This window comes from Leucoraja erinacea, chromosome 13 (assembly GCF_028641065.1).
Source record: "Leucoraja erinacea ecotype New England chromosome 13, Leri_hhj_1, whole genome shotgun sequence".
Lineage (NCBI taxonomy): Eukaryota > Metazoa > Chordata > Chondrichthyes > Rajiformes > Rajidae > Leucoraja > Leucoraja erinaceus.
Window position 1 is genome coordinate 21225245 of NC_073389.1, and position 17368 is coordinate 21242612.

At 43.3% G+C, this 17368-nt stretch overlaps 1 protein-coding gene across 1 annotated transcript in view; it reads right to left on the reverse strand.

Annotated features, from left to right (window-relative positions):
• Positions 1-16437, reverse strand: part of gap43 (growth associated protein 43) — a 215262-nt gene extending 198825 nt beyond the window's left edge. The window contains exon 1 of the mRNA XM_055644558.1: positions 16324-16437. Within this exon, the coding sequence (XP_055500533.1) occupies positions 16324-16347 (24 nt within the window). The 5' untranslated portion in view covers positions 16348-16437. The remainder of the gene's footprint in view (positions 1-16323) is intronic.
• Positions 16438-17368: the final 931 nt, after the last annotated feature.

Sequence of the window (17368 nt, forward strand, 5' to 3'; positions counted from 1 at the left end):
TTACAGCTTATTATTTTGTATTGATAATTCTTGGCATTACATTCAGAGCAAAAGCAATCCCCCCCTCCTCCCAACTCCCCATTTTACAGTGACTGTAGGTGGCACGGTGGCACATGCTGCAGAGACACAGGTTCAAGCCTGACTACGGGTGCTGTCTCTACGGAGTTTGTACGTTCCTATTGTACATTGTGTGTTGGATACTGCCAGTCTACGAGGTGATTGTTGGTCGGCACGGACATGGTGGGCTGCCATGCTGTATCTCCAAAGTCTAAAGTCTAACGAGTCAGCAAATGTAAATATGCCCTTACAGTATTCACAAATCATCACCAAAATTTTGAGATAGGAATAAAATTCACGTAATTCACTTGAAGAAAAGTCAATAAATTCATGCGATTTCTTTTTCAACTCGCGTTCCTTGAAACATGCGCAGATTATGCGGTTTTGCATTTTGCAATGCGAGCTGTTTTGTGAACAAAACTCCCATCCTCATGCCCTAAAATGGGAGACATATGCGTTCACTTCCAAGAGGAGTATGGTGGCGCATTGATTTGCTGCCTTACAGCTCCAGAGACCCGAGTTCGACTCCTGGTGCTCTCTGTACAGAGTTTGTACGTTCTCACTCTGACCATGTGGGTTTTCTCCGTATACTCCCACATTCCAAAGACCAGGTAATAATGTAGAGAGTGACTTCCTGGACTCCATGGTCATTGTTTTGGGGGATTCTAACAAGGCTAACCTCAACCGAGAGCTTCTAAAATACTGGCCATCACGTTACCTGCCCCACCCGAGGAGAGAGAACATTGATCATTATTTAACTACAATCAAGAACGCATATCGTTCTGTTCCCTGAGTGGGTCTGGGTCTCTCTGATCATTGTCTAGTTCACCTTATTCTGACCCACAGACAAAAACTAAAATCTGCTAAGCCTGTGGTCAGAACAATGAAACAGTGGACAAGCGAGGGCATTGAAAACCTGCAGTCCTGCTTTCACTTCACTGATTGGAATGTGTTCAGGGAAGCAACCACAAGCCTCGATGAATATGCAGATACTGCGACAATATGAGAAGGATGAGAGGGCATCTTATTGAAACATATAAGATTATTAAGGGTTTGGACACGCTAGAGGCAGGAAACATGTTCCCAATGTTGGGGGAGTCCAGAACCAAGGACCACAGTTTAAGAATAAGAGGTAACCCATTTAGAACGGAGATGAGGAAGCACTTTTTCCACACAGAGAGTTGTGAGTCTGTTGAATTCTCTGCCTGAAGGGCGGTGGAGGCCAATTCTCTGGATACTTTCAAGAATGAGCTAGATAGTGCTTAACGATAGCGGAGTCAGGGGATATGGGGAGAAGGCAGGAACGGGGTACTAATTGTGAATGATCAGCCATGATCACTTTGAATGACGGTGCTGGCTTGAAGGGCCGAATGGCCTACTCCTGCAGCTATTGTCTATTGTCATCATGTGTCAGCTTTTGTGAGAACAGTTGCATTCCCACTAGGACCCAGATCAGGTTCAACAATGACCAGCCCTGGTTTACAGCAGAATACAGACAGCTCCGCCAGTCTAAAGATGAGGCCTACAGAAGAGGGGATGCAGACCTCTACAGGCAGGCCAAGTTCAGGCTGAGAAGAGAAATCAGAGCTGCCAAGGATAGGTACTCTGAGAAGTTGAGGAGCAAGTTCTCAGTTAATGACTATTCTTCCGGGTGGAAGGGCTTGCGAGAAGTCACCACTTCACACCTACCTACAGCCTGACTCCAGTCTGCAAAGATTAGGCCCTTGTCCACTACCCACCCCCTCCTTGCTGCCCAACATCAGTCTGGCCACTTCTCCATCCGTGTGTGGACGTGGCGTCGAAGGATGAGAAGCCAAAGCAAAGTAGTGGAAGCCAAATAACCGAACAGAAACAAAGCCGAAATGCCAGCTAACCGAGAGGGTGGGATGCCTAAAAGCCAACTAACCGAGAGGGCGGGTCGCCTAAAAGCAAACTCACTGAAAGTCCGCTCTGCCGAAACACCAACTCACCGAAAGGCCGTTCTGCCGAAAAGTCAAATAACGAACATGACGTCGCCGGGGAGGCGGGACTAGTCAGCGATTGGTCAGACCCCCATGTCCATCACATCACTAGCCGATGGAGACGGGAGGGTAGGGGTCATTTTCCCCACACAAGCCATAGGTAACTGGGCACTCCACACAGTCAAAAAGGCCCAATGGAGGATGTACTTTCTGCGGCAGCTGAGAAATCACAATCTGCCACATGCAATGATGGTCTTGTTTTATACTACCATCATAGAGTCTGTCCTCACCTTCTCCATCATGGTCTGGTTTGACTCAGCCACCAAGCACGACATTCGGAGGCTGCAGCACATCACTCGATCAGCAGAGATGGTTATTGGCTGCAACCTTCCCCCCATCGACGAACTGTACACAGCAAGGGCCAGGAAGAGAGCGGGTAAGATCATCTCTGACTCTTCTCACCCTGGCCACAAACTATTTGAATCACTTCCCTCTGGAAGGCAACTCCAGACTGTCAAAGCTGCTACAGCCAGACATAAAAACAGCTTTTTCCCATGAGTAGTAGTTTTACTCAACAGCCAAAAGTCTGCAGCCTACTTGTGCTCTGGTATTTTATTTAATTCCTCACATGTTTAAATTATAATGCTTTATATTTTAATGCTTTATATCATGTTGTTACTTGCGAGCAAAGCATCAAGGCAAATTCCTTGCATGTATACATATTTGGCTAATAAAATGTATTCAATTCAATCCATTCCTTCTTCCTGCTCCCGTCTAGCAGAATGTACAGAAGCTTGAAAGCATGAACCACCAAACTCAGGATCAGCTTCTTTCCCTCTGTTATCAGGCTTCTGAATGGTCCTTCCATAAGCTAGGCTACTGTCCGATTCACCTCAACCCCCGTATGGACATCGGACTTTATCTATGGAACTATAGACAACGATAGGTTGGTATTAGAGCAACATTTAAAAGACATTTGGACAAGTACATGGATAGGAAAACTTTAGAGTGACATGGGCCAAATGCAGGAGGGTGGGACTAGTGTAGATGGGACATCATGGTCAGCATGGGCAAGTTGGGCCGAAAAGCCTGTTTCCATGATTCATCATTCTATTGATTCCATAACTAATTTGCTATAATGCTGAGAACTATATTCTGTACTCTCTATCATCCCCTTGCTCTATCCATTGTACTTAAGTTTGACTTGTTTGTATTTATTTATGACATAGCTAATCTATTTGGATAGCATGCAAAGCAAAGCCATTTACTGTACCTTGGTACACGTGACAATAATAAACCTAAATCTGTTTCGGGGATGGCACAGTGGCGCAGCGGTGGAGCACCAGAGACCTGGGTTTGATCCTGACTACGGGTGCTGTCTGTAGGAAGTTTGTACATTCTCTCTCTAACCACGTGGGTTTTCTCTGGGTGCTCCTGTTTCCTCCCATTCTCCAAAGACGTACGGGTTTGTCGGTTAATTGGCTTTGATAACATTGTAATTGTCCCTAGTGTGTCGAGTAGTGCTAGTGTACGGGATGATCGCTGTTCCACATGGACTCGGTTGGCCAAAGGGCCTGTTTCTGCGCTGTATCTTTAACACAAGGGGAAAATTCCAAAGCCCTACATACCATCACCTACCACCGACCTCCTCCCACCATGTTATTGCAGAAAGTTGCGACTGAACAGATACTGGAATTGCATCGAAGATAAACACAAAATGCTGGAGTAAGTCAGTGGGTCAGGCAGCATCTTTGGAGAAAAGGATTAGGTGATGTTTTGTGTCAAAACCCTTCCGCAGACTAGCGTTGCACCAGATCTTTAGTCAATGTGTGGAATATGGGAGGTTTGGGAGAAGTCCGAGAATTTTGATCGAGAATACTGAAGGTTACCATTAATGATATCCTCTGGCATTGCTTACAATTAGAGAATACGCACTATAAAAAACACTAACAAGTAACTCATTAACAGGGCATCGATTTATAGAAAAATATTTATAATTTCTAGTTTACACCACATCTGTGAATTAATGATCTTGCTTTTTTTTATGTGGAAGGAATTTTAACTGGAATCATGGTCACTAATTTATAAGCTCCATGCAAATACATAATTCAATGTAGTTCTTTTATCAGCCAGGAAAACAAAATAACTAGCATTTCATACCTTTAATAATGTAGTGAAGAATCACAGTGCATTTCCCAGGAGTGTAATCTGGCAAAGATTAGCACCGTCAAATCAGGGGCCATTAAAATGTTGACCGCACCCTTGGTTAGATGAATGTTTTAACATCCATTTTAAAGAGTGCTAGAAATTCTCTGTCCTCACAGATTCATCCCATTCTGCATCTTTTTATGTCCATGATCCCTGCTGTGTGCTCCAAGTGCTACATTAACTACACTAGGTAACTGTCCCATCTGTTTCCATTTCTTACTGGGTCCCGACACCATTTTGCTCAGTGGCACACAGTGGCACAGCTGTAGAGTTGCTTCCTCACAGTGCCTGAGACTCGGGATCAATCCTGACATTGACCTCAGTGCAGAGTATGTACGTTCTCTCTGTGACTGCCTGGGTTGCAGGATTGGAGGTTAACTGTCTTCTGTAAATTATCCCTAGTTGGGTGTAGGATAGAACTAGTGAATGGGATGATTGCTGGTCGTAGCAGGCTCAGTGGGCCGAAGGGCCTGTTTCAACGCTGCAGCTCTAATATTAAACTGATTGTTTATATGACTGACCCATACTGACCTTTCTGTCCTGGGCCTCCTCCACTATCTCAACGAGGCCACATGAAAATTGAAGGAAGTGCACCTCACATTTCGCTTGGGCAGCTAACAACTCAACGGTACGAGCATTGAACCTTCTGAACCTTCTGAATTTGCAGTCAGCAGGGCAGTACTCTTCATATCGCCAACTTGAATGTGTTGTGCATACTAATGTGCTGTTAGTGCCCCCTTAAAACTGTCTAGTGAAGGTGAATTTACTATATTGTTGTCTAGTTTATTCCATTCCCTTAAGGTTCTTACAAAGAATGAGTTCTTATAAATATCTGTCCTGGTGAATGGGGTTTCTATTTGCATATCATTACTCTTTTCTGTTGAGTATGTTATGTATCTATCTGCAGTTATGCCCACTATCCCCTTGTGAATCTTGTACAACATGGCTAGTCACCAAATCACGGAGGATCTGACGTGGGCAATACATGCTGCAGCACTGGTGAGGAAGGCAAGGCAGCGCCTTTACCACCTCAGGCTGCTGAGGAAATTCAGAGTCTCTCTGAGGATCCTTCAGTGCTTCTACTCTGGGGCTGTAGAAAGTATCTCGGCCGGCAACATCACAATCTGGTTTGGGAACTGCTCTGCCCAGGACAGGAAGGCTCTGCAGAGATTAGTGCGTTCGGCCGAACACACTATGGGAATTACACTCCCCCCCCCCCCCCCCCCCACCCCCCTTGCAGGACCTATACATCAGAAGGCGCAGATCCAGAGCCAGCAACATTATGGGGGACCCCTACCACCCCAGCCATGGACTGTTCCAGCTGCTACGGTCAGGCAAACGGCTCCGCTGTCCTGCCGTGAAAACAGAGAGGACGGATGACGGAGTTTCATCTCACAGGCCATCAAGACTGTAAACTCTTATCTCACCAGGTACTAATTTACTGCACTAATTTATTGTTGTGTTGTGTATTTTTTAAATTGTTGGGTTTTTTCTAACATGTAAATACTGATTCTGTTCTATTCTGTTCTGTAGTTTTTGCACAATCCACAGGCATTGCCACTTTCATTTCATTGCACATCTTGTACGTGTATGTGACAAATAAAGTTGGCTTGACTTGACGACTTGACTTCCTGTTTCCAGCATTTCCCACACCAGGTCGGACAGCATCTGGGTGACACTGCTACCTCTATTGTAGTTCCCCATGCAAAAGTGTGCTGCGTTCCTCTGTACCTCTTCTAGTTTGTTGATATGACCAGTTTTGTATGGGTCCCAAACGCATGAAGTGTATTCCAGTAAGGGTCTAACCAATGTTGTATGTGCTGTGGTTTTCAGTGGCAATGTCTGGTGAACCAGGATTGGGTACTTGGTTTGGCTGCTGTTTTTTTTTTGGAATATGTCTCTCCTTGACCTGCTTTATTTCGGTTTCAAAAGTGTCCCACTTCTGAATAGAAGCATTCCCCATTGAGAGATAACGGTCCCGTAAAGCATCCAGATCTGCATTGATCAGTTTCTCGTTTGCTTTCCGCTATACGTAGCATTTCCTTCTAGGTTGTCATTGCCACTTGGCTGTCAGATCCAGGTCAACAATAACTATGTCATGGTCCCTTCCACCTGCTTCCACCTTAGTACCCTAAACAAGACTGGTGTTATTTGTGAATACCAAGTCTAAAATGTTACATCTTCTTGTTGGTTTATTAACCTGTTGGTTCAGTCCAAAACCCATTACAGCCCCCAGTAGTAGTTCAGCTGTATTCTTGGATGCCGATTGATCCTGCACTATTGATGAGTCTTCACAATTAACATTAGGCTGATTAAAGTCACCTGAAAGTACTATATTGTATCCCTTGCCTTTATTGCCTATTTTCTCAAATTAATTCCCAAGTTCATTTACAAACTGTTTATCATCATGTCTGGGCTTATAAGCAGTACAGTACCTATTAAAAGTGAGTGCCGTCCTTTCAATTTAATTTGGTTCCACATTAATTCACTATCTACTTCAAACTCTTCTTTACGAATCATAACAATATGCTTTTTACATGCTATAAAGATGCCACCATGAATCCCGTCCCGTCTGTCCCTTCAATAGATATCATATGTATCCGGGAAAATCTCATTACTATTAATGTCCTGTGAAAGCCAAGTTTCTGTCCCCTGTACAATATCAGGATTATACTGATCCAAAGGTACCTTTACTTCAGAGGTTTTATTCCTAATGCTCTGAAAATTTACTACCATAATTTAGTGAGTTCCTGCCTTTCCATTTGGTTAGCTTGTTTTTAACTGTCTTCGGGGCTCTATGAGGTTTAGGGGGTGTTATATTACCAATAAATGTGTCACCTCCATCATCATCATTCAGGATTAAAAAAACGGTTTGATCTATTACTTTCAAATGATGAATTAAACAATGTATCAGAAATGTTCATAATTTCACATATTGGACATATCCAGACACTATTTTTCCCTTCAAAGCGGCTGCATGTTACATCATCCACTCCACCACATGCAGCATGTATCCATCTTTGACATCCATCACATTCTATACCCTAGTGCTGGCTTGTTACCATCTCATTGCGCACCCCACATGTAAGTGGCGGCGCCAATCGGCAGCGGCTCGACTACAGGCGTCTGTATTTTTTTAAATTTTTGTCTTGTTAAATGTATGCCTTGAGCCTAGTTTTTATTATTTTTTTAGCTATGGGGGGGTGGAGGTGGAGGTGGGATGTGGGGAAAACCATTAATCTCTTCCCTGTACGGGACCTGACTTTTTCCGTCAGGTCTCCGGTGTCGTTGGGCCTAACATCATGGAGCCGGCGATGGCCTCCGGCTGGGACTAACCTGAGGGCTCCAGTGCGGAGCCTGCGGATTCGCCACCTTCAGAGCTGGCCGTCTTCGGAGCGGGGAGAGCTGTGGTGGCGCAAGGCTGCGACCCGACTTCGGAGATTCGGAGACTCCGGCCGCAGTCCTGGCCGACAGGAACATCGGGAGCTCGCAGGTCCCTGGTGGGATGTCACTCCTCGAAGTTCCACAACGGCAACTTCTCCCGCTGGAATCGCGGGGTTTAAAGGACACGGAGGCGGGGCCTAACATCGCCCGGTGCGGCTTAACGGCCTCAGGACTTACCATCGACCGCCAGGGGCTTTAACATCGGAGCCCCAGTTCGCCTCGACGCTGCAGTTGGACTGCTGGACCGCGGGAGAAGAACAAAGGGAAGAGATAAGACTTTGCCTTCCATCACAGTGAGGAGGTGTTGGAGATTCACTGTGATGGATGTTTATGTAAACTGTGTTAAGTGTGGGTCTTGGGATTTTTTGTAATGTAAAAACTGTAGAAAATGCAATTTCGTTCAAACCAAGTTGTTTGAATGACAATTAAAAGCATTCTATTCTACATGGTTCAGGTTTACAATTTGTGCATTGCCATGAAAGATTCTGCTTTGTAATGTTCATATATTCCTTGACAGTCATGTCAATACATTTGACATGATACATTGCATCACAATCTATGCACTGAAGTTTTCTTCTGTGTTTTGTTACCAGTTTATTACAGCTCCCACAGTTTGAAAGCCCAGGGTTTAGACTAACATCCCCAGAAAACAGCAGAGTAATGAGAAACCCAATGTGTTTCTTCGGCCTCAGTTCAATAGTCGTACAGATTGCTGGTTTAGACAAGAGTCTGTAACTGGTGATGTAAATTGATGTGTATCTCATGCAATCGTCTCTCAGGAATAAGTGTAAAAACTCACTATGAAAATCCAGGTGTTGGTTATCTGTAGAGTTTGTTTCCAATGGTTGAATTTGTTGTCTCACAAACGGGCATAACAACAGTATGCTTCCGATGCTGTATAATATGGCCATACTTAATTGTGTTGTTCTACAGTGTATCTCAGCGATTCAATCAATAATAATGAAATCAAGAGGCTACTTCCCTTTATGTTGTCCCACAATGTCCGCCAATGAATGCTGCTTGTAGTCCACACGACTGCTGTACCCACGCGCAGTGAAATGAAAATCCAAGATGGCTGCCGTTTTCCCGCCACTTCATAAGCAGGGTTAAAAACACCACAAATACTTCATATTGCGATAAAAACACCACTAATGTTTGCTAAAAGAATCAAATAAGTTGAATGTTGCACGGTTGAGTTCGGATGGCTAAGTAATTTCTGAAAAATTTAACTCCGATATAGCCTTCCGTATCAACCAACTGTAGCTTGCTGCTGTTTCAATCTAGGTTAAGTTTCTAAGTTAAAATACAGCTAAAAATGTCCACCTAAACTTCTATCTAACAAAAATACCAATTTCCACGTTTTCACCCGTGCAAAATTGATTTGTCTAATTTGAAGTAACTCCTGCATTCCTTCCCCTCCCCTCTCTCCTCAACCTTAGTTGTCCTACCAGTTCCACTGTTCACATCCTTATAATCCCTCTCATTATCACCTCTTCCCCAGCCAACAATGGACCATTATGGGTTCCACCCATCCTGAGGTCATCCTCTGCTGGTCCTGATTTGTTCTGGCCTTTTATGACCTCCAGTTTTCCATCTCTCCCCCACCTCTATCTCCCAGTCTGCAAAGGTTATTCTGACCCGAAATGTCACCTATTCCTTTTCTCAGTGAGGGCAGCACAGTAGTGCAGCTGGTAGTGCTGCTGCCCCATAGTGCCAGAGACCTAGGTTCGATCCAAACTACAGGTGCTGTGTGTATGGAGTTTGCACGTTCTCCCTGGGTTTCCTCCGGGCGCTCCGGTTTCCTCCTACATTCCAAAGATGTACAGGTTTGTAGGTTAGAAACAAAGAACTGCAGATACTGTTTATACAAAAGATAAATTCTATGTGCTTGAGCAACTCAGCGGGTCAGGCAGCCCCTCTGGAGAAAAAGGGTGGGTGATGTTTCCGATTAGGGTTAGGATATGTCTGAAAAAGGGTTGTGACACAAAACATCACCCATCTTTTTTCTCCAGGTTAATAGGTTAATTGACTTCTGTAAAAATTGCCACTCGTGTGTAGGATGCAGAGCTGTGATAACATAGAAACAGAGTGTTGGTGATCATTGGTTGGCACAGACTCGGTGGGCCGAAGGGCCTGTTTCCTCGCTATATCTCTACACTAAACAGTAAATGCAATTGTGTAGATATTGTACTACCTTAGTGGATCAGATGCATCTTTCTATTTGTGCAGGGTTTGCACAGGAGTATTGCCTGATCTGGAATAAGTCTGGAACAGAAATGGAATTGATTTTAATGGCTCTGAACTCAGATCCACGGCTACTGTATAAAACAATATCTGAACTACATTTACAACATCCTTCAGGGACCAACTGGAGCTATAATGTACTTCATATGTGAACAACTCATCCATCAGATTTATTTTGCACTTGAGAGATACAGTGTGGAAACAGGCCCTTCTGCCAAGTGATTGGTCAGTGTGGGCGTTGGGCCTGAAGGGCCTGTTTCCACACTCTGACTATGACTCCAAAGGCACCACATGCTAGAGTAACTCAGCAGATCAGCCAGCATTCTTGGAGAATATGGATGGGTGACGATTGGGGTAATCCCAACCGTAAATGTCACCTATCCATGTTCGCCAGAGATGCTGTCTGGCCCGCTGAGTTACTCCACCATTTTCAGTCTTTCCTCGGTAAACAAGCATCTGCAGTTCAATGGTCCTTTATTGACACGTGAACCGAGGTAGAGTAACATTTGATTTACCATACAGTCATACAAAAAAAGAGCACCAAGATACATAACTACATAAAGAATAAACATATGCTTAAACAGCGGTGTGTAAGAATCCAAAAAGGCATAAGGCATAAGTGATCTTACAAGAAACAATGCAACAGCAGCATTGCAGAAGGGATTTGATGATGGTCCATCTGAAGAGGAATGAAAACAATCTAAACCGTGGACTGTGTAGGAAGGAAACAGGCCCTGCAGATGCTGGTTTCAACCGAAGATAGAGATAAAATGCTGGAGTAACTCTGCGGGACAGGCAGCATCTCTGGAGAGAAGGAATGGGTGACGTTTCTGGTCGAGACCCTTCTACAGATTCAAACAATGGGCTGAGCAGCTGAGTTTCCTGGGAGATGCTAAATAAATCATCAGTTTCACCAACATACGCACAGGTAGCCTGCTACAGAGATTACAAAAAGATTAAGTAAAATAAAGCTAAGGGCTGTGGTGGAAATGTATGTTAATGAAGGAGAATAATATATCGTGAGAAATAGATTTGCAATACATCCCGGCATTTTCAGCAAATAAGTTACCTTAATAAAGAGAATAGGAATAGTATTGGATGAAAGTCAGAGATTAACATTGCTGATGGGTGGTGTGCCTGCCTGCAAAGTCTGGGCACATGTCCACTTCACTCTGGGTCATGAAGTGCAGCAAATGTTACCATGTAATGGCCATGAGAGATTAGAGCAGATGGAGACACAAGGATTTTACTTTGGACTTTAAACTTTTGAGATACAGCGCGAAAACAGCCCCTTCGGCCCAACGAGCATGTGGCGACCAGTGATCACCCCATATACTAACACTATCCTAAACACTAGGGACAGTTTACAATTTTAGAAGCCAAATAACATACAAACCTGTACGTCTTTGAAGTGTGGGAGGGAACTGGGGCACTCGGAGAAAACCCACACGGTCACAGGGAAAACGTACAAACTCCGTACAGACAGCACCCGTAGTCAGAGTCGAACCCGGGCCACTGTTGCTGTACGGCAGCAAATCTACCACTGCACCACCGCACGCCCTTGCAGATATTTAATTCATGGCAAGATTGTTTGCTTGCAAAGGTGATGATTTGTGTGGGTTTATTACTTATTTTAAGAGAAGAAATACAGCGTACATGCCGATTAAAGCACCTTAAAGAACTCAGTGGGTGACCTTTGATGCCTTGTTGTGAATGTCACTTCAATAGAGAATGTTTTGTTCACAGCACTACCTTTGTTATTTGCCTTAAGAAGCAGCAAGATCAAGCAACCTAGAAACTGCAGTGCCATTGCCATTCCTTTCCCTCTGCTATATTTTCCTCCCCCTCCATTGTCCCTCATCTCTATGACAGCCTCTGTAGTTACCATGGAGAATGTAATGTAACCAAACTCTCCCACTCTCCTGCAGTAATGATTTCAGATGGTGAGGTTTTCTCAATTTAACTATTATTTTGGTCCCCTTTATTCTGCACCAATCATGCCAAAAAAGGGAGAAATCGAACTACTAGAAAATAGTCTTATCGAGACGTTACAGGACACAAAGGAGCCATTCAGCCCATTGTCTCCATCCCAACCATCTGTAAAACACACAAACCAACCTCCCTTCTAATGACTCCATCTACAATGCACACTGCTTTGGTAAGGACACCAGCATTATCAAGGTGAGTCACCCTCTCCCATCAGGCAAGAGTTACAGAAGTTTGAAAATGCATACCTCCAAATTCAGGGACAGTTTCTTCCCAACTGTTATCAGGCAAATGAACCATCAACAACTAGAGAGCGGTCCTAAGCTAAAATATATCTCACTGGAGACCCTTGGACCATCAAAATTGGACTTTACTGGAGTTTATCTTACACTATATGTTATTTCCTTTATCCTGTATGTGTACACTGTGGACGGCTTGATTGTAATCAAGTATAGTCTTTCCGCTGACTGGATAGCGAGCAACAAAAAGCTTTTCACTCCACCTCAGTACATGTGACAATAAACTAAACTAAAAATACCTTCCTCCATTCCATCCTTCTAGGCCCGCAAGCTAATTTCCTCGGTATCTATACAAATTCCATTTGATCTCATTGATCATCTATGTTTTCATTACCCTTGTAGGCATTGAGTTCCAATTATTGCTATTCACTGTATAAAAGACTATTCTGCACATTGCTCTGAATCCGTTGGCTAGATGCTTGATTGTTGAACGACGTGGACTCGGTGGGCTGAAGGGCCTGTTTCCACGCAGTATTTCTAATCTAAACTAACCCTAAACACTTGACCAGGTTTTTATTCATTGGCTCTAACATCCCCACAATCAACATTTTGTTTGATTATTTTTATAAAGTACATTAGTACAAGATCTTATCTTAATTGGATATAATTAATGAAATATACATGATTTGATTTACTTTCCTTCATCAGTACTTTTCATCAAGAAGCATATATGATTAATATTGATCCTATATGATTGTTAGAGTAACTGGAATGTAGCCAACCGAATGTAGTTCTGTTCAATTAAATTCACAAGGCTCTCAGAACTCTCTTAATTTATTTCCTTCCTTTCTGAAATGTTTCTGTTCATTCTATTTAGCCACATTGTGTTCCTCCAGTTTTCGTTTACTATTTTTTTTACCAAACTCGCCGTAACTTCAGATATTGTCATATAACAGGCAGCACAGTGGTGCATCGGTAGAGTTGCTAACTCACAGCACCAGAGACCTCAGTTCTATCCTGACTATGGGCACTATCTGTACAGAGTTTGCACCTTCTTCCCATGACCGTGTGTGTTACCTCCGCGTGCTCCGATTTCCACCCACATCCCAAAGATGTGCGGATTGGTAGGTTAATTGACTTCTATAAATCGTCCCTAGTATGTAGGATAGAACTAGTGTACGGGTGATCATTGGTCGGTGTGGACTCAGTAGGCTGAAGGATCGGTTTCCACGTTCTATCTCTAAAAATTAACAGTACCTGAAAAAATGACCTTCACAATATCTCCTACTGTAATAACAATTTGTCATTGTAGTTTATTTTCCTTTCTTGCATAGAAATCCCACATTTTATGTTAGTTCCCCAGAACTATCTTTTGAATACTGTCCCAGAACTCCAACACTTTAGTAAATGCCCCTGTCCCACTTACGAAACCTGAATGGAAAACTCTGGAGGCTTTACGCCCCACTCAAGTTTTCCGAGCGGTTCCTGGAGGTTGCAGGTGGTTGCAGGTAGTGGAAGCGGGTTGGGAGACTGACAAAAACCTCCAGGAACCTCCGGGAACCGCACGGAAACCTTGGGTGGGGCACAAAGCCTCCAGAGGTTTCCGTTCAGGTTTCCTAAGTAGGATAGGGGCATTAGTTTAGAGATACAAGGCGGGAACAGGGTCTTCAGCCCACCAAGTTCATGAAAATCACATGATCACCCGTAAACCAGTTCTATGTTATCCCACTTTTGCCGACCTGCGATCTCCCTCCATACACTAGTTTTACCCTACACACTAGGAACAATTTACAAATTTTACAGAAGCCAGTTCACCTACAAACCTGTACGTGTTTGGAGTGTGGGAGGAAACTGGCGCACCCGGGGAAAACCCACGTGATCACAGGGAGATCGTACAAACTCCATACAGACAGCACCTGTAGTCAGGATCAAACCCAGTTTTCTGGCGCTGTAAGGCAGCAACTCTGCCGCTGCGCCACCACACCGTCCTACAAACACTGTAAACTATTCTCCCCAAACTAAGCTCTCAAGTACCTTCCACAGCTCCCTTGAAAGAGCAATGCACCGATGGTTTGACAAGATTACTGTGGGGAACAGAACAAAGTGTCAGAACTATGCAAGTTCTCAGCATTTCAATGATTAAAGCTTCAATTCTAAAGACACTCCTCATTTAAAACCACTACGTGAGGCTTCAGCAGTCTAAATGAATTTAATTGCAAAAATGGCATGCTGCCCGCTGAAATTCCTGGCAGAAACATTTTTTCTACTTAACAACCACACCATTGTTCATTACTAGATTTTTTATTTCCACGAAACAGATTTTCATCTAATTGTTGATTGTGCTCCATTAAATTCTTGGTTCAGTATTATTTGTGATACATAAGGGCTGATGGCAGTACTGTACTTAATGAGAAAGTGAATGCATTGAACATTCAAGTAGTCTCTCACTCTAGAGCTTACACTCCCTGCAATAGTTTCTTTGACGATGTGCTCTGCATCTTTTATATTAATGAGTCATCCATGTTCACCGTGTGTTTGCGTGTCCAAAATCTAAAAAAGGCGCCCGCAGATTATTTTGCAGACAATAAATAACCTTTCCAACGCCAGTAAATCATAGCAGGGTTAATTCCAGTTCCATGTAGAATGCATTGCCGAGATTAGCATTGACAGAATTATTTTCAAGCGATTGCTTCAGCAAAATAGTAAAGTTACGGAATAATTGGGTTGAAGATTGTGTGTAATCTCTCTTTTTGCAAACCAAATATTTAAAAAAATGATCTTTCATGTAGATTTACTTTCTAATACTGAGGGTGTTTTCATGTTTAATATAATGCCTGGTCATTAAGCTGTGTGAGCCACAAAATCATTTCCTCTTCCTTTATTTCATTCACATTCCCGATGCATCCAAAGGGGAACCAAGCCCAAACTGCATCTTTTGCTGCATTATTTATGTCCCTCACCATCCTTCTCCTGTGATGTTCACATCCCTGTGATCACGTCAGAATGTTTCTGCCTCCCTTGGTTGCATGGCAACTCTTTCTTGCTGAGAAGGCTGGGCACATTGAGAGATATGTGTGGCTTCATGAAAACTCGCTGATTCCTAGCTACTATTTCAAATGGTCAATACAAACACTCAAATCAACACCTTCAGCCAGGTGAACCTACACACAAGCATAAGGATAAGGAAGAATAAAAATATATATTTATTAAAAATATTAATTTTATTAATAATATTAAACATTAATATTAATAATACTAAATATTAAATATGGTTAAAAGAAGTGAAATGTCAAATTTGAAATATAATCATAGAAATCACTAGGTCATCCTAACTTTGTAAATGAAATAGGTCACGTTAATACACAGTTACAAATATATATATATATCAATATCAGTCTATTTTTCTGAGCATCCATGCCATTATTCTGAATATAGTTCCGCCCAATTTAAGCCACTGCTAGAAATGCATGGTGTAGTGTACAATATTTTATATTACTCAAATCACACTGAAAGTGGGTAATAAATGCCCAGCCATGTGATCGTCTGTAACCATACCCCATGGCATAAATAGTGATGATATAACTACTACAATGTATGATATTAATGCATCAGTTAAGTTATCTTCCACCATCGGTTCTGACCCCATGTGCATCTTTCTATAGAAAGATACCAACGTTACATTCAGTTTAGAGATACAGCATGGTACCAGGCCCTTTGACCCACTGCATCCATGCCTACTCTCGATCACCCCTTCACACTAGTTTTTTATCCTGTTTTCTCATCCACCCCAAACACACTAAAACGTAAATTTTTGTTTTACAGAAAACAATTAACCTACAAATCCACACGTCTTTGCAATGTGGGAGGAAACTGGAGCACCCGGAGGAAACCCACACGATCACTGGGGTGCAAAGTCCACACAGACAGCACCTGAGGTCAGGATCAAACCCGGGTCTCTGGTGCTTTGAGGCAGCAGCTCCACCAGCTGTGCCGATGCGCCGCCCCCATGCTCCTCTGTGCCGCCCCAGGTAGCACTTGTGGCCTGAGTGATACAGGCGCTGAAGCATCAAGCTGAGCAAAGGACCCTACTAAACCAGCAGACTGCAGTGGCTGCAAGGATGGAATATTGGTAGCCGTGTGGACAAACATCGATTGTAAGACACAACAAGCTGACCCTGACTTACCTGAATCTTTCTCATTCTGAACATCCACCCGAGGTGTGAGGAAACAGGCAGGTTCTGTAGCCACAATCCAGCACTTGGTGTAGCAACTGTTCAACACACCGGTGATGAGTGAAGAGTGGGCGTGCAAAACTCTGGCATAGTGAGAGAAAAATGTAGGCAGCAGAGAGAGGCAGAAAATGCAGCAGGATGCGAGTCTGAGTGGCTGCATTGATTTAAAAAAATATATCAAGTGAGAAATATGTGGGCAGGAGATTCTGGAGAGCAGTACAGTTAATGAAGTGAGTGACTGGTGGACATTTTGTATTGAGAGTGAACGGTGGACATTTTGTTCTTGCACAGGAAGCTTCTATTTGGCGAGCACCAGGAAGCCACGTGAAATGGTGGTTCTACCACCAGCAGCCTACACTTGGAAACTTTGGACCTCTTAATAGAATTTCACTGGAGTCACAAAAAACTGCAGATGCTGAAATCTTAAGCAAAACACAAAATGCTAGAGAAACTCAACAGGGAAGGCAGCGTCTGTGGACAGGCAATTATTTTTTGTCAGGACCATTCTTCAGACTAGTTTAATTAGAAGGGTCCCAACCCAAAACATAATTTCTCCATTCTCTCTACAAATGTTGCCCGATCCACTGAATTCCTCCAGCAGTTTGCACTTTGCAATTGAATTTCACTGATCCTTATAGGTTTAGCTTTATAATTGTCACATGTTTACAATTATACCAAACCAATTAGCCTACAAACCCATACATTTTTAGAGTGTGGGAGGAAACCGGAGCACCCAGAAAAGACCCATGCAGGTCACGGGGATAATGTACTCTATACAGATAGCACCCACAGTCAGAACCGAACCTGGGACTTTGGCGCTGTAAGGCAGCGACTCTATCACTGCACCGCCTGCCGCTAATTAGACTTATCAACAAAGTGAACAGCTTGTTTTGCGTGCTAAGCAGTCAGCAGAAAGACTATACATGATTACAATATATGACAATTTATAATATTACCAAGCCAAATTACCTACAAATATGTATGTCTTCAGAGTGTG